General features: G+C 49.5%; 1 protein-coding gene across 2 annotated transcripts in view; it reads right to left on the bottom strand.

The window, feature by feature from the left end:
- Slc6a20 (solute carrier family 6 member 20) overlaps positions 1-24,343 on the bottom strand; it is a 48,992-nt gene that overhangs the window by 5,794 nt on the left and 18,855 nt on the right. For both annotated transcript variants that reach the window (XM_021734999.3, XM_078037988.1), the window contains exons 3-9: positions 23,144-23,235; positions 18,056-18,283; positions 9,904-10,014; positions 8,794-9,035; positions 7,636-7,798; positions 2,880-3,084; positions 624-783 (exon numbers count right to left, since the gene is read on the bottom strand). In XM_021734999.3, the coding sequence (XP_021590674.1) occupies positions 624-783; positions 2,880-3,084; positions 7,636-7,798; positions 8,794-9,035; positions 9,904-10,014; positions 18,056-18,283; positions 23,144-23,235 (1,201 nt within the window). The remainder of the gene's footprint in view (positions 1-623; positions 784-2,879; positions 3,085-7,635; positions 7,799-8,793; positions 9,036-9,903; positions 10,015-18,055; positions 18,284-23,143; positions 23,236-24,343) is intronic.

Here is a 24,343-nt window from a genome sequence, read left to right as displayed (position 1 = left end):
GCTGGGCTTGACTTGAGATCCTCCTGCCTCAGCCTCCCGAGTCCCTGGGATTGCAGGTGTGCTCCACTGCACCTGGCTTAAAATGAGAACTCTCGTCCCTCACCCCAGACTCCTTAACCAGAACCTCCGGTGGGGCCCTGCAACCCTTGTTTGCATGAGCCCCCGGGTGGCTGTGAGGCACATTCAAGTTTGAAAGTTGCTGTAGGCCAGGGGTTGTGAGCCCAGCTGCCCACTTCATGACCTGGGGAGACGGGCCACATTGCTGTGCCAGCCTGGGCAGCGGGGTTGAGAACCTGACCACATTTTGAATTTGCCAAAATTCCTAGTTCTCAATGGACTTTGGTCCAAGTCCTTGAAAAACACTGATGTTAGCCAATGATCGGGGCATCTAAGACCTGGAGGTATAAAAATTCTCCACCGAGTTAAGCTGTGGGGTCCAGCAGGGTCAGCTGGGAAACTTCCTATAACAGAGTGAAGCGAGGCAGAGAAGTAGCTGAGATCCAAAGGCAAAGGGCCAACCTCTGGGAGTGAAATGACATTGAGTCGGGGCGATTTTTCTTGTGGGTTGTCCCCCTTCCACTGCATTTCCCCCACGTAGCTGGCAAGGGCTGGAGCCCGCTCACCTCCTCAGCCCGTACACGTAACACAAGGCGATCGTCTCCACCAGGACGATGAGCAGCAGGGACAGTGTGGCCGCATATTCATTGAATATGTCAAACCAGTAGTTTCCGGCCTCCATGGTGAACACCAAGCCGACGGCACAGCTGATGAGGCACAGAAGACCTGGGGGCACAAGACCATGGGCTCATCTGCCCACACCTCTGCCCACGCATCCGATTCTTCATGAGGCAGCAGGAGCCATGGACTCCTAAGGGGACTCTAGCCAATGGGTTCATCCACATGGATTGGGAGAGGGTGACGCTAGGCTCCTTGGGAAAGTGAGCGTGGTGAGCATTTGCTCTTTGGGGACTCTCACCTGGGCTGTGGGGCTGGGGATGATATTGATCCCATCCACTCAGCCCCAGAGCTCACAGACAGTCAATCAGGGAAGAGGCTTGAATGTGAGGTAGGGATCTCCATCAGGACTTCCTGGAGATATCTTTCATACCACCAGAGTGGGGAAGAAACTTAGGGTTTACCCAGCTCCTACTATGTACCAGGCACTGGCTATGAATTGTATCCTTAAACCTGCCAGGCAGGTATCAGGAATCACTTTCCCAGTGGGAAGCTAAGGCTCAGAGATGTCAAACAATTCATCCAACGGCCCACAGCACACGGTGGCAGAGTCAGGATTCAGACACAGGTGCCTCAGCCTCCAGAATCTGGATTTTGTCCCCGTCTCCTTCAGTTGCCTCCTGTCTTGGGGACCCCAGGAGGGGTTTGAAGCCTAAGCTCCCACTCCTTTCCATTGCACACCAGACAGTGATGGCCCCTGAGCCCCCACTGCCATCTTCAAGGGATAGCACCAGGAAAAAGGGGTAAGTGCTGTCTAGGGAGCTGCTTGCACACATGCTGGATGCAGAGACAGGATTCCAAGCAGGATGCTAAGTGCAAGCAGACCCTCAAGAAAGGCAGGTGGATCCAATTAAGGGGGTCAGGACTTGAAGGAGATGGGAGGGGACCTGGGTTTGGATCACCCTGGGTGTGGTGGAGGCGTGGCGCCAGCCATGGCACAGGCAGAGGGCCAGGCTACTTGGTCCTCATGACTGGTGGGAATAGTGGTAGAACCAAGCCAGGGAAGATGTTCTGGGAGAAGCTGGTTCCTTCACTAATGATCCCAAGGAAAGCTGAATGGATGGAGAAACTGCGCTCTTTCAATGGCTTATTGTACGACAGGAAGAGTGTCTGGCAATTGCTGCCCATGACCACACGGTGGATTTCACGGTTTTTGAATGAAGATAACAGACTTCATTGATCCACAGTTCAAGGACAGTGCAGAGAGAACTAAAATGGTAGGACTCAGAATAGGGGAGGGCTGTAGGCACACTTATTGCCTGGGAAGGAATCTGAGAAGGAGCTCTCTGGGGTCCGGGCAAAGTTCTTGACCTAGGTGGTGGATATTTGGAAGGACCTATAGGTAAAAATTCATTGCAGCGTCCTTAAGTAATATATGCTTGTATTCGTGATGCTTCAATGAACAGAAGCTGAACCTTATGGTTGGGATGTGAAGGGTCCCTCAAAAACTCACGTGTGAGACAGTGCAAGAAGGTTCAGAGGAGAAGGGTTGGGTTGTGAAAGCTTTAACTCCATCAGTGAATGAATCCCCTGATGCGATTAACTGAGTGGTAACTAAAGGTAGGTGGGTGTGGCTAGGAGGTGGGGCATTGGGGGCGTGGCTTTGGGTGTATTTTTGTATTTGACAAGTGGAGACCTCTCTCTCTCTCTCTCTCTCTGCTTCCTGGTCATCATGTGAGCTACTTCCCTCTGTCACACATTTCTGCCATCACATTCAGTCCCACCTTGAGCCCCAAGGAATGGAGTCTGCTGTCTGTAGACTGAGACCTCTGAAACTGTGAGCCCCCAGATAAACTTTTCCTCCTCTACAATTGTTCTGGTTGGGTCCTTTTAGTCACGGCCGTGAAAAAGCTGACCCAAACACTGAAATACTCTCTCTCCCATGCTGTAGTGTCAAGTTGGGGAGGTGGGGCAGGATTGAAGTTTTGGGTGATCTTTCCTGGGATGTTGAGAAGGGAAGGCACAGGCTGACTCACAGGTCTCAGGTGACAAGCAGCTAAGGAAGCACAGGACTGTAGTGAGGTTGCTTCTGTCACCTGGGGCCGTCTTGAGAAGCACAGGGCCCTTGCGGAAACTTAGCCTTGACTTGACGTTGCCTCCCAGCCCACCCTAACCCAACCTCTTCCACTGGCTAGCCCACTGACCTGAGATGGCCTCCTTGGGCAGGTGGCTGGTAATGAGCTTGCTGTCAGTCAGAGGGGTGAGGATGGCTGCCGTGTTTCCCAGCATGCTCCCGATGCCCAGGACCAGCAGCATGAAGAAGTAGAGGACGGACCACAGCTGGGACACCTCCATGTTTTTAATGGCCTCAGTGTAGACGATGAAGGCCAGGCCAGTGCCCTGGACAGCCTGCTCGTGGTGAGAAGACACCAGTTGCACACCCATAGGATTGACAGTCTCCTGTCCTATACTCAGTTCTAAGCAACCTGGGGACCTTGGAACTAGCCAAAAGAAGCCATATTCTGGGGCTGGGAATGTGGCTCAAGCAGTAGCGCGCTCGCCTGGCAGGCGTGCGGCCCAGGTTCGATCCTCAGCACCACATACAAACAAAGATGTTGTGTCCGCCGAAAACTAAAATAAATAAATAAATAAAGAAGCCATATTCTGAGCTTTGCATATGCCAAGCATGTATACTACTAAATACGTGGGTTTAAAAAGACAGAACTGGATAACAATTGTATTTAAAACCAGAGGGATAGGAGGAGAGTGTTCAAAAGACCTTTTGCTACTTGGGAGGGAAGTCAACATTAGACTTTGTTAAGTTAAATATGCACAGGAAAATTTCCAGGAAAAAAAAAAAAACAACAGGCATCCACATTTCAAATGGTAGAGGATTACATGGAATGAGAAAAGGGTGGGGGAGAAAGAGAGAAAAGAACAAACAGAACAGGGAAAAAAGTCTAAATAAATGAGTAACCATATAGTTCATGGACACAGAGCCAAGTTCAAAAGTTAGTTTAGGAAAAATCTCAGGGGCCAAAACCAAAAAGGAAATGGGAGGTGAGAGGCCTGAACAGGAGCTGGTGCTCAAGGGCCCCGTGGTGCTGAACAGAATGTAGGCCTTGATGCCTGAGGATGGGGCATGTGATTCTCCCAGGAAGGGAGGGTCACACCCCAGGGTGGGGCAGGCAGGGATCTGGGGCTGAATCACCAGGAGAAAGAAAGTGTTGCCCCACAGGTGAAATAACCCGGAATGCCTCCCCCATGTAACCAAGGGACCAACAAGTCCAAGAGACCAGCCTCCTGCAGCCTCCCTGGAGACCAGAGCCATGCTCTCCCTCTTCCCTATTCTTGGAAAGAATTCTCTAGAAGTCTCTAGAAGTATTTACATTAAGTATAAGAACTAGACAATATGCTTGCTGACCCTTCTGTTAGGCTCAAAGCCCTAGTGCATACAATAAGAAAATGAAATGAGATACAACTACTGAAAATACAAAATGTGTCTGTTTACACCAAAAAAAAAAAGCCCAGAAGCAAATCTATAAATGAATATGAAATTTTGTAGGCAAATTCATCAAAGTCGCTAGGTATGAGATCAATGTACAAAACCTATGGCTTTCCTTTATATCAAAAATAAACATGATCGAAAAGGGTGGGGGCACCACTCACAATAGCAATATAACAACAAGGTAATATAAATCCACTAAATGATGTCAAAATATTCAGGTAGAAAATTAGTTGTAGAATAAAACACCTGGGCTGGAGCTATAGCTCAGTGGCAGAGCACTTGCCTAGCATGTGTGAGGCACTGGATTTGATTCTCAGCACCACATAGAAATAAATGAATAAAATAAAGGTCCATCAACATAAAAAAGAATTAAAAAATAAAAAGGAACAAAAGACCTAAGTGAATGAGAGTAAGCCTGTTCCTGAATCAGAAGTCATGATTCAAAAGAGATTCATCCTTCCCAAATGACATTATAAAATTATCAGTGCAACTCTAATGAAGATTCCCTAAGGGATCCCTCCCAGTGAAACCTGTCCATGTTATCCTAAAATTATTGTGGGAAAAAATAAAGATCCTAGCATAGCAGAGAGAATTCTGTAAACTATCAAAATTATTTAAAAAGCAAAATGTGAAAAGCATCCAAATGTCTATTAGTAAAGGGATGGATAAATAAGTTGTGGTATCATTGTGTGATGGAATAAAATAAATATAGCACTTAAAATGAATGTGTGAGATTCTAAATGTATTATTATGGACAGGTCTCAAAATTAAACTGTTGAATGAGAAAAGTGTCCTCCAGGACCACTTAGGCTCACTTAAAACCACCAACAAAGCAGTGATATCATCTAAGAATATGTAAACACATGGTCTACAAATATTTTTCCCATATGCTGCCTGTCTTCTCACTTTGTTCACTTTTCCTTTGCTGTGCAGAAGCTTCTTAGCTTGATATAATCCCATTTGTCTATTTTTGCTTTTGATGCCTGTGCCTTTGAGGTGTTATCTAAAAAATCATTGCCTATAACAACGTCTTGAAGTACTTCCTTTGTTTTCTTCTAGTCTTACATTTCAGGTCTTACATTTAGGTCTTTGGTCCATATTGAATTGATTTTTGAATTTGGCAATAGACAGAGATCAGTTTCCTTTTTCTGCACATGGATATCCAGTTTTCCTTGCACTGTGTATTGAAGAGACTATTCTTTCTTCAATTTATATTTTTGGTACCTTGTCAAAAATCAGTGGTGACAGCAGCTCAGGAGGCTGAGGCAGGAGGATTGCAAGTTCAAAGTCTCCCTCAGCAACTTAGCAAGGCCCTAAGCAATTTAGCAAGATCCTGTCTCAAAATAAACAATAAAGAGGCTGGGATGTAGCTCAATGATTAAGCACCCCTGGATTCAATCCCTGGTAGAAAAAAAATTGGAATGGATTATGCATGTGGATTAATTTTTGAGCTCTTTATTCTGTTCCATTCGTCTATGTCTCTGTTTTTATGCCAGCACCATGTCATTTTGATTATAGTTTTGTAGGGTGTTTTGAAGTCAGGTATTGTGATGCCTCTAACTGTTTTTTTTTTCCTTCTCAAGGTTGCTTTGGATAGTCTGGGTCCCAAAGGAATTTTAGAATTTTTCTTCTGTGAAGGATGTCATTGGTATTTGATGTGGGTTGCATTTAATCTGTAGACTGTTTTTGGTAGTATGGACATTTTAACAGTGTTAATTCTTTCAATCCATGAACATGGGATATCTTTTCAAGAGTGTGTGTGTGTGTATGTGTCCTCTAGAATTTCTTTCATGAGTAATTTGTGATTTTCATTGAAGAGATTTTTTTAAAAAAAATTTCTTTGGCTAAATTCAAACTACTCAATAACAAAAATCCACACAACCCCATTAAATAAAAATTGTTGAATGATGTGAATAGACATTTCTCAAAAGAAAAATGTACATGAGAAGATGCTCAACCTCACTAATCATCAAGGAAATGAAAGCCCAAGTCATATCTTATTCCAGTTAGAGTGGCTATTATCAAACATATAAAACAAACAAACAAGTGCTCACCAACTCCTACACTGTGGGAATGTAAATTCATACAGTCATTATGGAAAACACTCTGAAAGCTCCTTAGAAAACAAGAAGTAGAATTTCTATATGATTCAATAATTCCCACTACTGCATTTATACCCAAAGGAAATGAAATCATTCTATCAAGGAGACACTGCTCTGTGTGCCTAATGCAGTATCATTTCCAATAACCAAGAGGTGGAGACATCAGTGGACAAATTGATAAAGAAAATGTGGTACACATATGCAATGGAACCTTATTCAGCCATTAAAAGAATGAAATTCTGTCACTTGCATCAATATAGATGGAACTAAAAACATTAAATGTAATAAATCAGAAACAGAAAGACAAATACTTCATGTTCTCATCCATGGAAACTAAAATAAATGAATAAATAAATAAAAATTAAAAAAAAATTAATCTCAGAGAAGGGAGAGTGGTTTAGTGGTTACCAGAGTGGAAGGATAGTGGGGAAGAAGCATAAAAAGGAGTTAGAGGAGGCATTTTTTTGTTTGTTTGTTGGTTGTTTTTGGTCTCACTAAGTTGCTGAGGCTGACCTCAAACTCAAGATCCTCCTGCCTTAGCCTCCTGAGTAGCGGGGATTGCAGGAATGCACCACCACATCTGGCTAAGAGGTTAGAGAAGAAGCACCAAACAAGAGACTGAGAGAGGAGGAATTAGTTTTGTTGTGCCATAGTGCCAGAAATTGTCTAATCTCTGACAGTCTGTGCTGCTGTGTTCCAAAATAACCCTTTTTGGATAAGACGGGTTCAAAAGTTCCTAACACAGGAAAATGATTCATGTTTGAGGAGATGGAGATGCTCGTTTTCCTGAGTGGATAATTACATGTTATATACATGTATCCATCCTCAGCACCAAAAAGTCATCATACTGTACCCCATAGACATGCCTAAATATGTGCTAATAAAAATATATTTTAAAAAGAATATATACATATACACACACACACATGAAGGTTAAATGAAGGTTCTTGTCTCTGGTGAGTAGGGAAAACTTAGGACCTCTAACGAAGGAGAATTTAATTTTGTCCCTGAAACATCCTTTTTAAAATTACGACAGTCTGATGACAAGTATTCATCCTGAGACGGCTCTAGGGGTGTTTGCTATTTTATTCTCTGCCCATAGCTTCCTGTATTATTAAAATTAAGAGAAAAGGAGAAAGAAGGAAGGCAGAGAACCCAACGGGGCTTTATAATGAGGAGGGGTCCCCAGCAGCGCCTGGGGAGAGCAGCGGTCAAGTCTCTGTTCTCTGAGTTACAGGGAAAGTCAATCTGTCTTTCCTGGTGTCCGGGGACTGGGTGGGTGGCGGGCAGTTCTCAGGGCCCCTGGGAAGTGTGTGGAGAGGCCAGCCCCGCCCTTCCCAGGTGCCTTACCGTGTCCAGCTCTGACTCCAAGCTGCAGTTTTTAATGAGTGGAAACACCTCGCTGTATCTGCTCGGATCGGTGGACGCCAGGTAGTCCTTCACCTGCTCCAGGTTGCTGGCTGTCACAGAGCCATCTTCAAGGTCGAAAGAGTTGGTCAGCAGCAGAATCACCCTGCAGAGCAGACCATCAGCTTGACCTTCACTGGCTGGCAAGGTCGCTCTCCCCAAGGGCTCTCAGAAGCTGGGGTGGGGGTGGGGGTCTGGCCTCCCACCAGCCTCTACCTTCTGGTTTAGGTGGGGGTCTGTGGACTGGTGGGTAAACCTGGGATGGCTTTGAGAAAGCCTCAGATATAAACGGGCAGGACGACAGGAGCCGGACCCCCACCTAAGGCCGATTGAACACCTGGACCAGGGAAGTCGGACGGAGTTTCCTGTGATGGTGGATCTGCTTCAATCTGTCACTACTAAGAGGAAGACTTGAAAGGAAATCTAGAATCATCTAAATCGAAGTTCAAGTCGGCATGCAAATTATTCCAAGGTCAATTAGCCGGCAGGGATTTAAACTTAAAGGGAAACAGGGCTGCTTGGGGCTGCTGCCTGCCAGGTTGGAATCTCACCTTCTAGAGGGTGCTCCTGTAGTTTTGGTCAAGGGCTACAGTCAGGAAATCCGGTCCTCTCTGGGGTTTGGTCAGAGAGGACTTGGTTACTTTATTTTTTTTTTAAAAAATTAAGTTTATTTTTATTTTTTCTCTTTTGAGATGGGGACTCCCTGTGTTACTACCCAGGCTGGTCTGGACTCCTGGGCTCGGGTGATCCGCCCACCTCTGCCTGCCCAGGGCTGGGAGCCTGGTGGGCACCACGATGCTGGGCTTTGGAGACTTTGGAGACTGGGGAGACGGATCAGCAGACACTGAAGGTGTGGGTTGAATGCTGTCTTCTGCTAGGCACACAGAACCCCACAAACCAGCCCCTTCCCTGCAAGGCCGACCTTGACTGGCCCCAGGACCCTCCCTCAGCTCCTGGTGCTGATGGTGGGAAGCCTGAAACTGACCCTGGATTGAGGACTCCCAAACGGGTGCTCTCGGTGGCCCCCTGGGCCTTTGAACGTCACCTCGTCCCCGTCCCCGCTTCAGCTCAGAGCTCTGGGGACTCGGCCCCCAGACTTACTTGTTTAAGCAGCTTTCGTAGTTGAAGGTGGCCTTGAAGCCGTAGATGGAGAAGGTGACGATGCTGGCGAAGATGGAGGTGGAGCTGTTGATGAGGGACACGGTGATGGCGTGCTTCTGGCAGTTGCTGCTGGGCTCGTTGTAACTGGCGAAGGCGATCAGGCTGCCGAAGCCCAGGCCCAGCGAGAAGAAGATCTGGGTGGCCGCGTTGACCCAGGTCTTGGGGTTGGCCAGCTGCTCGATCTGAGGACCGGCAGGGGACAGGGCCCATGAACCCAGGGCCCCGTGCCCAGGCTCTCAGATCCGGGGGAGAGGGAGGCCCAGGGCAGAAGGGATGGGGCCCCCAGGGCGCAGCCGGTCAGGGCAACCTGGGGCTGGAGCCCGGCTCTCCTGCCCAGTCCATTCCCCAGGAGGACAACCGTGTGGCCTTCTCAGGTCGTCTCCTCCGTGGCACCTTACCCACAGGAGGTTCGCAACCGAACATCTAGGGTAAAATGATTTAAAAAAAAAAATGCACTGATCTCTAGCCCACCACCAGCCAGGCAGTCTGTGAGTCTGGATATTAAGTGGTTGTGGCTTGGAGGTGGAGTTCAGGTCTGGATTGCATCTGGTGCTGTTGTTGTGGACGTTTGGAACAAGAGGGTGCATTTGGGGGGATGGGACAGTTATTCTGTACCATCCAGGTGCTAGATTTTCTAAATGAAGAACTTGCCCACCCCACAGGTTCCCCGCTGATGAGCTGTGGGGTGCTGGAAAATGGGGAGTTGAGAGGGGATGGTGGATGACCTGGAGGAAGCAGGTAACAGGTGAGGGAGATGATGGAGCCCAGCCTGTGGCACCCGGCTCTGGGGAGAGTCTGGGTGGGGCTTTGAGGCAGGGAGGCCAGAAGGGAGGCTGGGGCCGCAGTTGGCTGGGAGCAGTGAGGGCAGGAGGGACTGGAAGCAAGACTTCACGGGCTGCCCCCAGGTGACCCACACCCCTAGCCGCAGCCTCGGGGCTCCCAGCACCCTCTGTGTGCAGCTTCCCCCTCCCTCCCACCTCCAGCCTCCCCGGAAGGTGGCGGGATATGACAGAGAGGCATCCTCAGGGTCACCTTCCCTGCAGCCTGTACCTTGGGCGTGAACATGTACATCAGCCCGTTGGTGGCTCCATGGAGCGTGAGGCCCCTGATCAGGTAGATGATGAGCACACAGTAGGGCAGCAACGCCGTGAAATACACCACCTGTGGGCGTCAGAGGGTGGAGTCAGCCTCCTGGGGAGGGACGGAGGGCGGGGTCGACACAGGCCCTGCCCCAGTGACATCTGGAAGAGACGTGGACATTCCTGGTTGGACACAGAGTCCAAGGTTGGGCTGGAGAAATGGGCTGGCTGGCTGGGGCCGCCCCCGTCTGTCGCCACCAGGAAACCTCCTATTCTACCCAGGAGGGGCCGGTGGCCATCGGGGCTTTCCCTGGGCACCGCCTTCGCCCTGGCCACAGTGTGCGTGGTGGTGAGTGGGAGCCCAGCTGCCTCCAGACGACCACACTCCAGATGGCAGAGCCCCCAGAAGCTCCGTAGGAATTGTCACGGCGCTAGATAAAGAGTTCAGTCTGGAAACAAAATGTGGGCGATCAGTCATGAGGCCAGAAAGAGTGACAGTCTCCACCCAATTTCTACGAAAGGCTCACTTTCTCAGGCTTGAAATTGCACAAAAGTGGAATTTTGGTCAATCAAATCTTTTCCCTGTCACATGCATTGCAGATTCAAGGACTCTCCCTTCCTCCCTTCTTCTTCCCTCCCTCCCTCCCTCCCTCCCTTCCTCCCTCTCCTTTCCTTCCTTCCTTCCTTCCTTCCTTCCTTCCTTCCTTCCTTCCTTCCTTCCTTCCTCCTTCCTTCCTTCCTTCCTTCCTTCCTTCCTTCCTCCCTCCCTCCCTCCCTCCCTCCCTCCTTCCTCCTTCCTTCCTTCCTTCCTTCCTTCCTTCCTTCCTTCCTTCCTTCCTTCCTTCCTCCCTCCCTCCCTCCCTCTTTCTTTCTTTCTCTCTCTCTCTCTCTCTTTCTCTCTTTCTCTCTTTCTCTCTTTCTCTCTTTCTCTCTTTCTCTCTTTCTCTCTTTCTCTCTTTCTCTCTTTCTCTCTTTCTTTCTTTCTTTCTTTCTTTCTACCAAGGATTGAACTCAGGGACATTCAACCCCTGAGCCACATCCCCAGCCCTATTTTGTATTTTATTTAGGGTCAGGGTCTCACTGAGTTGCTTAGTACCTTGCTTTTGCTGAGGCTGGCTTTGAACTCGTGATCCTCCTGCGTGAGCCCCCTGAGCCTCTAGGATTACAGGTGTGTGCCACCGTACCCGACTCAAGGACATTTTTCTCTTCAGTTTTCTTGGTAGCTTTGGCAGGAGCCTCTCATTCTTGGGATCATCCTAACTTTTACAAAGCCTCAAAATAGGGACCTTTTTGAGGCATGGTGTCGCACACACCTGCAATCCAAGCGACTCAGGAGGCTCATGCAGGAAGACCATAAATTCCAGGTCAGCCTTGGCAACTTACTGAGGCCCTGCCTCAAAATCAAAAATGAAAAGGGCTGAAGGTGTAGCTCAGAGGTAGAGCATCCCTGGGTTCAATCCCCAGTACCATCCACACAGGCCTCCCACAGCACATCTGCGAATGGATAAAGAAAATGTGGTACATATACACAATGGAGTATTACTCAGCCATCAAGAAGAATGAAATTATGGCATTTGCCAGTAAATGGATGGAACTGGAGACTACCATGCCAACTGGAATAAGCCAATCCCAAATAACCAAAGGCCTAATGTCATCTTTGATATGCGGATGCTAATACACAGCTAGGGGTGGGACCGAGAGGGAAGAATAGAAGTTCATTTTAGCTTAGACAAAGGGGAATGAAGGGAGGAGAGGGGATGGGAATAGGAAAGACAGAACGAATGGGACAAAACTTTCTAATGTTCATGTATGAACCCACGACCAGGGAAACTCCACATGGTGTACAACCACAAGAATGGGGCCCTAAATAGAATAAGTTATACTCCATGTAGCGATCAGTCAGAATACACCCTATTGCCATGTACATCTAAAGAGAACAAATTCAAAATTTTTTAAAGAAAAGCACGTGTGCCCACCCACAGTTGGATTTTTTTCTATAGATACTTCCTAAGTACACCAGAGCCTTGTAGGTCAAGCAAAGGAGTATTTGGTAGGAGATGGGCCCAGTGGTGCACACTCCTGAAATCCCAGCAGCTCAGGAGGCCGAGGCAGGAGGATCACAAGTTCAAAGCCAGCCTCAGCAAAAGTGAGGCACTAAGCAACTCAGTGAGACCCTGTCTCTAAATAAATACAAAAATTAGGGCTGGGGATGTGGCTCAGTGGTCAAGTGCCCCAGAGTTCAAGCTCCAGTGCCCCTGTCCCAGAAGAAAGGAGTATTTGGGGGGCCGTTTTGTGCATGAGCGCCCTTATCATTTGGGTCCTCCTGGGAGAAACACAGCTGGTGACTGACCCTTGTCCCAAGGGGCTTGAATGACACTCAGCCTTCCATGTCCTCTAGGTGTGGCGCCATCTTCCCATGAATTTCCAAAGCCACCAGCGTGGTGCTCTGTGTCCTCTCGCCCAGACGGCACACAGACGCCGGGCATGTCCTTCCACTGCTTCTGAGCTGTCCTTCCACTGCTTCTGAGCTGGGGTCATTACAGCTTGAGAGGAGTAATAAGTGTCCCCAGGATCAGGAGACGACTGGAGACGAGGAGATAGGGGGAAGACAGGGCGTCCGCCAGCCCAGGGACACTGCCCACAGCACTGGGCACTGAGGGGACACTGGGGCCAGCTCCTGGGAGTCCCCTCTTTCTCCGCAGGGGACGAGTTCCCCAGAGGCTGTCTGCAGTCCCCACCAGGTGGCTCCTTCTCCAACCTACTGGGAGGAGCCGCTCCTGACCCCTCTCCAGCAGTTCACGGAGGAGGAGGAGGTGCGACAGAGGGGAGTGGCTCTGCCCTGGCCCTGCCCTCACAACTGTGCCCTTGGGCAAGTCCTGTCACCCCTCTAAGCCTCAGTGGGGTGCCAGCCAGGACCTGCTGGGATGGGCCGTTGCAGGATGGGACGAGGTGGGTGCCCACCATGTGGGTCTGCAGCGAGGAGGGACCGTGTCCCAGGCTGGGCCTCACCTGGGCGCGGGGCCTGGGCCGCAGATGCACCCAGGTGACCACAGCAAACATGTCAGCCCTGGGAGGAGCGTAAACCTGGGGACTCAGCCAGGACAGGAGACTCGGGAAGGCCAGGCCTGACTGCTCCGTATGCTCATACACAAAACAGCCCACCAGAGACTTTCTTTTTCAGGAGCAGGGGCACTGGGGATTGAACTCAAGGGCACTTGACCACTGAGCCACATCCCCAGCTCTATTTTTTTTGTATTTTATTTAGAGACAGAGTCTCGCGAATTGCTTAGCACCTTGCTTTTGCTGAGGCTGGCTTTGAACTTGTGATCTGTTGAGAGCCACAGCCAAAGGGGCCCCGGCAAACTTATATCAATTCTATCCAAATGGATATTTTCCATATATGTTTCAATGATTTTTAATGCCTTTCTTGCTTCAGGCGTTAACATTCGGGGTGAATTTGGATCTGACGGACCTTTTAGGATATCAAATAAAGGTCCCAACTCTCCTTTTGGTATACTTAGATAAGGCCTTATCCAATTTATGTCTCTTAATAACTTTTGAAAGTCGTTAAGTGATTTGAGTTGATCTACTCGTATTTGAATTTTTGGTGGACGGACCATGGTTGAGGATAATAGAACTCCTAAATAATTAATTGGAAAATTTAATTGTACTTTATCTATTGCTATCTCTAGATTATAATTTTTTAATAAGTTTGTAAGTGTGGCGTAACATTCTAGCAATGTGTTTTTATCTTTATGTGCTAATAATACATCATCCATATAGTGAAATATTTGTAGTTCAGGATTTTGATTTCTAAGTGGCTGGATTACTTTGTTAACATAAATTTGACACATAGTTGGGCTGTTAGCCATCCCTTGAGGGAGTACTTTCCACTCATATCTCTGATCAGGACCTTCATGATTTAGTGCAGGGTTAGTAAATGCAAAATGTGGACTATCCTCGGGATGAATTGGAATTGAAAAATGACAATCTTTAATATCTATAACTAAAACATACCAGGTTTTTGGCAAAGCAGACAATTGAGGAATCCCCGATTGAGCAGGTCCCATAATAACCATCTCATTATTAATGGCTCTTAAATCTTGCAATAATCTCCATTTACCAGATTTCTTTTTGATGACAAAAATGGGAGTATTATGGGGAGATATAGAAGGTTGTATATGTCCTTCCGCTAATTGTTGTTTGACCAGGTTATGGGCTACTTGTATCTTTTCTTTAGTCAGGGGCCACTGAGGAACCCATACTGGTCTTTCTGATTTCCAAGTAATTTTTATTGTCTCAGTGGCCCTTTCTGAAAATCCAACCCATGTCTGTGTGTTCCTTGATCTATTTGTATTGGTGCTGCTATACCTTGTTCTTGTTTTTCTAATCTTTTTCCTTTCTTAAAACCTTGTCTAGCCATAATAGTTGGTGCATTTTGATTGATGTTATTTGTTAATGTCAAACCTAATTGATCTAGGACATCTTGTCCCCATAAATTTACGGGAAGATGATCCAATACATATGGCTGTATAGTTCCTTCACATCCTTCAGGATCCTTCCAATCTAATACCATTGCACTTCTATGGGGATTAGTCACCATTCCTAGGCCTCGAAGCGTTTGAGTGGCTTGTTGTAAGGCCAATGTTTTGGCCATTCTTGATGAGAGATGATGCTAAGGTCTGCACCTGTATCCAGTAGCCCATTAAATTCATGTCCTTAAATATTTAGTTTTAGCATGGGGCAAGAATCTAAATTTAAAGAAAGCATAGCCCAATCTACACCTGTGGAGCCTAATCCCTTGGAACCTCTTTCTACAGCATGACTGGAAAATTTATCATGTAGGCTGGGTATTATTAGTAACTGTGCTATTCTATCTCCTGGTGAAATTACTGATATACCCTTTGGAGAACTGGCTATAATTTTTATTTCACCTTCATAATCGGGATCAATTACCCCAGGACTTATCATAAGTCCTTTTAGAGTAGAAGAACTGCGTCCCAATAATAAGCCTACTATTCCTTTGGGAAGAGGTCCTTTTATCCCTGTGGGAATGATTTGAACTCCCATCTCTGGAGTTAGTTCTGCTCTGGCAGAGGCACAGATGTCCAACCCTGCGCTCCCTCTGGTTTGTCTGATGAGGGATCTAATGGACAATGTGTCCTGGGCACTACCCTGATGGGGTTGCTGGGATCCTCCAGTGCTCCGTATATTTGTGGTTTTGGGCCCCGGAGCATTGGGCCCCCTGTCCATTTTTTGGCAATGGAGCCCGATGCCTTTCTCCACGATATCGTGGATAGATACCTGGTCCTTGTTCGTTTTTTGATAATGGAGTACCCTCTATGGTGGTTTGAGAACGGCATTCATTAGCCCAATGTCTCCCTCTACGGCATCGTGGGCAAATACCCGGTGTTCTACTCCTTTGATACCTAGTTTTGTTAAACCCTCCTCCTATGGGGCAATTCCTTTTAAAATGTCCTGTTTGTTCACAATTGTAGCATGTTCTTGGCCTGGCATCTAAAGCCTGTTTTACTGCAGCTGCCACAATTTGCCCTTGTTCATTAATGTCTCTGGCATCTAAAGCCTGTTTTACTGCAGCTGCCACGACTTGCCCTTGTTCTTTAATGTCTCTACATAATTTAATATATGTGTTTAAATCTTCATGCTTCCATGGTCTAATGATTTCTCTGCACCAATGATTCGCTTGGTCATAAGCCAGTTGTTTTATTAATGGCATTGCTTGTTATGTATCCCCTAAAACTCTGGTAGCTGTTTGAATAAGCCTATCTACAAATTCAGTGTAAGATTCATTAGCTCCTTGTATTATCTTAGATAATTGATCTTGTAAACCTCCATGTCCTTGTAAAGTCTTCCATGCCTTAACTGCATCTACAGCAATTTGTGCATATACGCCAGGATCATATGCAATTTGTTGCTGCTGATCCTCATAAGGTTCCTTTCCTAACAAAATATCTAGATTTCTCTGAGGATAACCAGCTGCTGCATTTCGCCTAGCCGTCTCCTTGCAAAATTCTTCATTGGCAACCTTCCATAACAGGTATTGACCTCCATTTAGCACAGCTTTACACATATTAACCCAATCTGCTGGCGTCATGTTCAAGTTGTTAATGGATTCGACCAAGCTTACAGTGAAGGGTGCTTGAGGACCATAGGTTGTTACAGCCTCTTTTAGCTGCTTTACTGTTTTGAAATTTAAAGCATGGTGAACTCGCTGCCCTCCTGCTTCAAATACAGGGCATGTTAATATTTGAGATCCTGTCTCAGGATCCCAACTATCAACTGCGGGGGTTGGGAGCCTCCCAGCATATGGAGGTGGCCTTGTTAGTTGGACACTTACGTCCTCTGGTGATAGAAAGGTGTTAGTAGCAGTCTCCTGTTAACTTTCCCCCTGATGGCTTTGTACTAAGCAAACAAGATACCAATGTCCATAATAGCAATGTGCCAACTGGCAGAGTTCCTGGGCTTTTCTTTTCTATTCTTTTTAAATCTTCACCATGATGGTTCCATTGTGATATATTTAACAACTCCTCCTTAAAAAGCCATGGGCTACATTTTTTTATTGTATCAACGTATGCCCTGACTGTTCTTTTTTTTTTTTTTTTCTCGTGATTTAAATGGTTTAATTTAAATTGGGTAAACAGCTGTTGAAGATTGTTTTAATATGTGAACAAAAAAAGGAGGTTAACAGATCTGTTTGTTTACTTTCACCTTTCCTTTTCATTATATTTAATAATTCTCTTCAAGATAATGTAAATTGTTAAGAAAATTGTTTTCTTTTAGTGCCTTCTGGAATGTTACACAATTTTTTCTTTAGCCATTATTGCCAGAATTCCTATCTTCATCCCAGTGCTGGTGAAGACAAAGATAAAACCAATCTACAGCTTCTGCAACAGCCATCACTGAACTGCTTGCAGAAATTGCCTGGACTATGTATCACTTATATGCATTGTGAACTATCTGTTGGTGCATCAACTTGTGGTAGTGGTGGAGTATTTTTGCTGATGATGTCATCAGTGGTACAATTTTTCCAAAAGGAGCCGTCAATTGGCTTGGTATATCTTCCTCCCTTCTGCTTGTCATGATCGTTCAGCTAAAATTTGGGGGCCAACAGAGGTGAGGCAAAGAACCTCACCCACCCCACCCCCCGCCGGTACAAAGACCTATCCACAGGTGTGGCTGTATACTGGACCGGTAGTCAGTGACGGGTAAGATCCAATTGCAATGGTACCAACCTAAGACAGGAGGCTGACGCCCTGAGGTCAGCTCATGCGAAGACGGGTAAGGACCATATGTAGTATTGGACAACCTAAGGCAGGCACGGTCCCTAAGCCACATGCTTGTTGTTTAAACAGAGAGGGGGAGATGTTGAGAGCCACAGCCAAAGGGGCCCCAGCAAACTTTCAGACTGCCAGCTGATGATTGGCTCACAGCGGCCCCAGCAACTTCTAGCTGATTGGCTCCTCTGTGGTGATGCTCATTGGGCTGTTTCCCCGCCCTTTCAGACCTTGGAGCTGCTCATTGGGGGACTTTTTTTGGCTCCGCCCACATGACCCAGCCAATCGGCCTCAAGAGCAGGAGGATTGTGGGAGGTGGAGAGGCTTGTGTGGGTGAGAGGCTTGTGGAAGCCAGTGGTGGCAGTTGGGCTCTGAAGGTTTTCCTGAGGAGCTGTTTTGTTTGGCCTGTGTGGTTCTAAAAATAAAAGTTCATTTCTTTTGACAAGTGACTCCTGAATTGTGCCCAGCCAGACTGCGGCACCCCAGCAAACTTTCAGACTGCTAGCTGATGATGATCCTCCTGCCTCAGCCTCCGGAGCCACTGGGATTACAGGGGTGTGCCACCGCACTCCCCCTCATTTTTCACAAAGCAGTGAATGAGCCCTCATTTTGAGATTTGACGCCGTACCTCCCACCACCCCTGACCACCTTTACTGGGACCTAGTTGATGGTCTGTTCCGGCCACACTGTGGGTGTCCTCGGCCCCAGCCAGCTCCTACCCAGCACCGCAGAAGCAACTCCTGGTCTGGCCCAAGGCTGGGGACAGGCAGCTGCTCCTGCACCCACCCACCTCAGGGAGCACTGCACCCTCCAGGGGCCCTGGCCCACCTTGCCCGTCGACTCGGTGCCCCGAAGGATGCACAGATACACCATCAGCCAGGCCAGGATGAGGCACAGCGCCGGCTCCCACTGCAAACCCCCGGTCTCCTGGATGGACGGGGAGATGTTGAGGGTCTTCCTGTACCAGAAGTACTGTGTCGAGGAAGCCTTCTCACACTCCTCCTCGTAGCCGGTGTGGTTCCCATTCAGCGGGCAGACAGACCACGGCAGCGGGTCCTTTAGGATGGAAAAGCATCGGACAGAGAGGCTATAAAGGTCAGGTAGAGTGATGGCCGAGAAGGATGCTGGTCCCCCCCAGGGCAAGAGGTGGAGCTGCTGAGGCAGATGGGAAAGCAGGGTTTGTCAGGGCCACCAGAGGGACCTCAAGTGGCTCAGTATGGTTTGGATGTTGAGTTCCTCCAAAGATCCATAGATAAAGACTTGGGCTCTAGAGCACCAGTATTGGGAGGTGCTGTGGGCATTTAAGAGGTGGGGCCTAGTGAGAGCTCATTAGGTCATGGAGACTGTGTCCTTGATAGGGAAATGGGACCACATTCTTCTCTCTCTACTCTTGTTCAAGATATGACCATTTTCTCCCATGTGTGGTCCTGCTGTGATGTACTGCCATCTGCCACTCTTACTAGGATCCAAACCAATGGAACCCATCTCATCTTGGTCTCTGAATCTTCCAAACTATAAACTAAATCCTTTCTCTTTATAACTTAGCTGCCTCAGGTATTTTGTTGTAGTAATGCAAAACTGACTAATGCAAAGACTACTTGACTTGCAATTCTGCAGGCGTTTGTTAAGGACTACTGAACTCCATGGTGCATCTAAAAGGTTGAGGGAAAAGTGGACAAAGGATAGGCCAGCTATAACAATAACACTGTGACCCACCAACTCTGTAGTAACCAGAACTCAAACCCCAAACTACAGCACTGATCATAATGATCAGAACTTAGGCGATAACTCATGTGTTCCCTGTTGTTTGCCAACCCAGGATTAAGCAGAGAAAGTCAAAATATGTTCCCTAACCAATCACATAGAATGTCTCACTTCTCCTTAGCCCACCTCTAGCTGCTCCAAGCTAACATCCCTAATGGGGCACATCTGCTGGGGGAGACTGGCATTGGATCTGGAAGCCAGAGGGGGATGAGGTTCACCACCCTGAGGCCATCATACCCCTAGGACCAGAGAACCCCTTAGAGTGACTTCCTTTGAGCTCCAGTCAGCTACACCTGAAGCACTTAGACTCCTGGACTTGGTAGGGAGGAGTCAGTAAGATCTCTTCTGCTTAAGCTGGTTTGTACTGGATTCTGCAGCATTTATGAGCAAAGGAAGCTAAATGGTGCCTGTACAACGAGCAAGATCCAAGGCCAAATGCAAAACAGAGATACCGAATGGCAGTGTAAAGGTCAACTTGAATTGTCAGCTTGATTGGATTAAGAGATGCCAAGGATTAAGAGGCTTCTGGGTGTGTCAGTGAGGGTGTGTCTAGGAGTGATTGGCATGTGGGATAGCCCACTGAAGTGGAGATCCTCCCCAAGCACAGGCAGCACCGTCCAATAAGATGAGGGCTTTGGGGTTGGGGCTGTGGCTCAGCGGTAGAGCGCTCACCTGGCAAGATCAAGGCCCTGGGTTGGATCCTCAGCACCACATAAAAAATAAATAAAATAAAGATATTGTGCCCAGATACAACTAAAAATTAATCAATTAATTAAAAGGAAATTATAAAAATAACAGATGAGGATGTTTTGGATGGAATAAAAGAATTGGGAAGAACAGGGAGCAGCAGCGGAGGCAGGCTGGGTTCTTCTTGAGCAGGTTCTTGTTGGTGGCTGCGATCTCCTGAGGACGTCAGATTCCAGCTCCTTCACTGGTCCCAGGTGGACTCTGCCAGTGATTCTCCAGGGGGTTTCCAGAAGCCTTTGGTCCCAAACTAGGGTAGCATTGCTGATCCCTCTTGGACTGCCCAGCGACTGGCCCTCCAGCTCTCCAGCCTGCAGTCGGCCATGGTGGACGGTCCAGCTCTGGTTGTGTGAGCCAGTCTAATAATCATACCCCTTTATGTAACCATCCCTCCTGTTGGTTCTGTTCCTCTGGAGAACCCTGACTAACAGGCAGGGAAGGAGGAGAAAACTTAACTCTGAGCACCCTTGGTGGGCAGTCCAGACAGCAGCCCTGCTCTGCCAAGACCCGTCCCGTGTTGATCAGTTTGGGGTGACTCTGGGGTTCCATAGGCTCACATTCCTCAGATCAGACAGAAACGTTCCTCTAACAAGAGCAAGTCTGACCTTCGCCTTAGGCTGACTCCCTTGATAGTTCACGGTCCCCACCACCAAGGCCCAGTGGTGTTGCCTGACGGGTCATGGCTACTCTGCATGGAGGGCTGGAGCCCAGGTTTACATCCTCATTAGTGCTCAGGCCCTGTGCGGGGGACACCCTGGCCACAGAGCCACCCTCTCTCTCTGCACTAGGAGCAGCTGCCCCAAGGACAGCTGGCATCTCCTGCCCCACCCTGGGAGTCTGGGAAGGCCTGGGGCTTTCTGTGACCAACAGAGTTCGGGGCAGAGAATGAGGGTGACTTCCGGTGGAGGCCTTGGGGGCCTTTAGCTGCCTGTCCATCATCTCGGAAGCCAGCTGTCTCGTGAAGATGGTCAGCAAGACTCTGGAAGGATGAGGCCACCGAGAGGGAACTCAGGTGCCCAGTGACAGCACTGGGTCCTTCCCAGGTGAGAGAGGCCCTTTAGACAGGAATCCCAGTTGGCCCACCCGAGCCAGCATCTCCAGGGCCATTTACTGGGCCATGCAGGGCTGACTGGGTCTGTCCACTGACCCCTCTGCTGAGATCACTCTAGCCTCCGGGTTTCCAACTCTTCCTGGAGGACTAGATCCCCCCGGGGGAAGACGCCCAGGTGCACCACCGAGGCTCTGGTGGCATCTGTGTGGGGTGGGTTCCGGGCCTCAGGTGTTTGAAAGCTCCGGCCAGTGTCCGTGTGCGACCAGGGCGAAGAAGCTTCGGAGCCAGTGGAGCAAGGGCGGCCCCGCTGCCCTGTCCCCAGCAGGATTCTGATCCCATTGGTAACAGCCTGAGGCTGAGGGCCCCTGAGCAGCAAGTAACCTGTAACATGGGACTGGAAGCCACTCCTGCTATGGTGACCACAGGAGTGAGGAGGGAGAACGTCTCCACGTAGGACCAGCCTGGCGCCTCCCACACCCTTGCTGCCACTATCATGTGACCGTGGGGGAGGGCTCCAGGGGAGAGGGACTGGGGGAGGCCCAATGACCTGTGAAGGATGGGGTGCATGAACATTCAGGTGACTATCTGGAATCACTGCCCGCCCCCAGTTCTGAGGACTAGAAATAGGGACCCCTTTTGGGGTATACTTTATTTTCACCTTTGGAAGAGGAGCGAATCGTTTCTGACCTTATGAGACAAGACACATGGCTCCCACCTTGGAGACTTGTCTTCACGGGCATAGACATCGAAGCCAGACAGGTTGGTGCCTACCTGTAGTCCCGGCCACTCAGGAGGCTGAGGTGGGAGATCCCGGGGCCACGTGTTTGAGACCAGCCCGCACAACACAGCTGGATCCCATCGCCACGACAGCGAAAGGATACACATCTAGAATGCCTGCGATAATGCCCACACCTCTTTCAGCGTGCCACTGTGCAGTGTACAACCTGCCCAACCATATGTGGCAGCTCTGCACAGAGGAGGGCCTGTCGGCCCCAGCATTTAGAGTAAAAAGAGCTGCCCTATGTCCCCTTAGAAGTCTGGGGAGAGGCAGAGTTGTAGTCAGTCTTCAAGGAACTCTAGCCGAAGCCAGGGAAAGAAATGTGGTGCTTTGGCTAAACTCAGGGCAGGGTCCTTCCCATCTGGGAGTGTGTGATGGGGCAGCCTTGGGGGAGGGGCTCCTTGGGAGGCCACAGTAGGATGGAGATGCCACCTTCCCAGGGGAGACGTCAAGTCAGGACTTTTGGAATAACTCGCCCAGGTATTCCTGGGGGCCCCAGAGACTCAAGGACAAGGATTCCCAAGGACCCAGGAAGCCTCACAGACTGGGGACAGTTGGCAGCCGATGGCCAGACCTGCCTGGCTTTGGGGCCAGGGGAGAACATCTGAAGCATGAAGGTCAGGCTTAGAGGCCAACGGGGAGGCCAGGCTGGTCCTGCCTCCTCCTCTGTCCCATCTGGGGAGAGGCTGCTGGGAGGGGGATGGGGCAGCAGGCAGAGGGGTCCCTGAGAGTGACCAGGCTGGAGCTGAGGACGAGAGCTGGTGAGCAGTGGTCGGGGGTGCTCTGGGCTGGGCTTCTCTCTTTTGCCCCACAACTTCCAGCCCTCTGTGCATCTTGTGCAGTGAGCGTGAGCTCCGTGCATGGCCGGGACACTGTTTAGAACGCTCGTCTTTGAGAAGAGCCTCTTTTGTGTTAAAGGGTGACCTTGGCCCTTCTGGGAGGAATTTGGGGTCTTCCGGAAAAAGGAGAGGCTCAGCCCTGAGCTCCAAACCTGAAAGGCTAAGTGGCCATGGTAGAAAGGCAAAGGAGGGGCCAGAAGCAGAGGAGGCACAGTCCCCACAGACTCGCTGGGATGCTGAAAACAGTCCCCATTTGCCACAGGCTTTTTCCTGGACATTTCCTGGTGCACTCCTGTCATCCCAGCAGCTCAGGAGGCCGAGGCAGGAGGATCGCGAGTTCAAAGCCAGCCTCAGCAATGGCGAGGCCCTAAGCAACTCAGTGAGACCCTGTCTCTAAATAAAATACAAAACAGGACTGGGGATGGGGCTCGGTGGTCCAGTGCCCCTGAGTTCAATCCCAGATCCCTCCCCCACACCCCAAGAAAAAAAAAAGGTCCTTAATATATTTGGGGTCACATCCTTCAGAGAGAATCAAAGGATAACTGTGGACCTCAGTCCCAGAAACAGGCAAGAGCTCATCCATCTGCACAAGCCGGCTCACGGTGCCAGTCCGGGGCCAAGGTCCTGGGGCAGAAGCCCTCCCGCCCTCCTGTCACCCTCTGGCTCCCCAGAGACTGGCATCCTCCACCCACCGCCCGAGGTGGGCAGCTGACCTCCACCCCCTTTCTCGCCCTGCTCACCTGGAAGGAGTGGAAGAGGTACCAGAAGCTCCAGGCGTTGATGACGTTGTAGTAGATGGTCCCGAAGAAGGAGACCACCACGCTGGCGATGCCTGCCAAGAAGCAGAGGGTGGCACTGAGGACTAGACACCCGTGGCCCGGTCCAGAGCATGCTCCCAGGACACACCCGCGGTGACTCCCTGCAACAGGCAAACCTCCCTCCGTGGAGTCTGTGTGACCACTGTGACCTTCGGGAGAGTTCTTTCTTTCCTTTCCCTCCCACCCGCCCCACCATCTTCTGGAACATGAGGCCAAGCACAGGTCTTGGTTTTTGTTGTTGGGACGGCTGTGCCAGGTACCAGGCTACAGTCCTCAGATGTGTTAGGTCCTCGCCACGGCATTGCCCCCATTTCACAGAGAAGGAAACTGAGGCACATGGTGTGCCCAAGACTGCCCAGCTGGCAAGTGGCAGAGGTCAGATTTCCGCCTCGTGGGAGAAGCTCTTTGTCACTGCCAAGCACCAGCCCCAGGCCCAGTGTGACCACAGCTGCCTCTTTGGCTCACTGAAGGTTGAGCCCTGGGCGGTCAGACCCTGCCCTCTGGCGTTAGGGAGCAGGGACATGGGGGGTGGGGTAGGGAGTGGTGGGAATGGGCTGCCTGGGTCTGGTCAGGACTGCAGAGCTCAGGGTGGGGTTGTGAGCCAGGGAAAGTGGGCCACCAGGGGTGCCCTGAGCTCTGTCCCCCACTCTTTCCATCCCACACTCTCAGGGAGACTGGCGCGGGCCGTGGTGGGGACATTCAAGCTGACAGTATCAGCAAGCTGCGGGGCAGCGATCCCCACCTCTGGCTACCCTTGGGGTGCTGGGTGCTCCACGGGTTCCAGCACCCCAGAGTGGCATGCACAGTGACCGTCTTTCCTGTGACAGAGCTCACGCTGCCTCTGTGACTGCTGACCCAGGCAGGCGGTAAAACCACACGCTGTGTTAAAAATGAACAGCCTTTCACAGTGAGGAGGCGTTTAGGGTCTGCAGGTGACTTAAGAGGCCACTGGACACGTGGCTCTTCTGGGTCTGAGATCAGGTCCTGTTAAGCTGACTCCCTCCTCATTTCTGCCAGGAGTCACCCTGCTTTCCTGAGGTTGTGCAGAGCAGGTGCTGGGGATACCAGCTCTGGTAACTGGGGAAAGTCCTGGTTTGAAGCAGCAGCCCTGCTCTCCATGTG

Source organism: Ictidomys tridecemlineatus, chromosome 2, assembly GCF_052094955.1.
Source record: "Ictidomys tridecemlineatus isolate mIctTri1 chromosome 2, mIctTri1.hap1, whole genome shotgun sequence".
Classification (NCBI taxonomy): domain Eukaryota; kingdom Metazoa; phylum Chordata; class Mammalia; order Rodentia; family Sciuridae; genus Ictidomys; species Ictidomys tridecemlineatus.
Note: the sequence above shows the minus strand (reverse complement) of the source record. Positions and strands in the feature narration are given on the sequence as shown.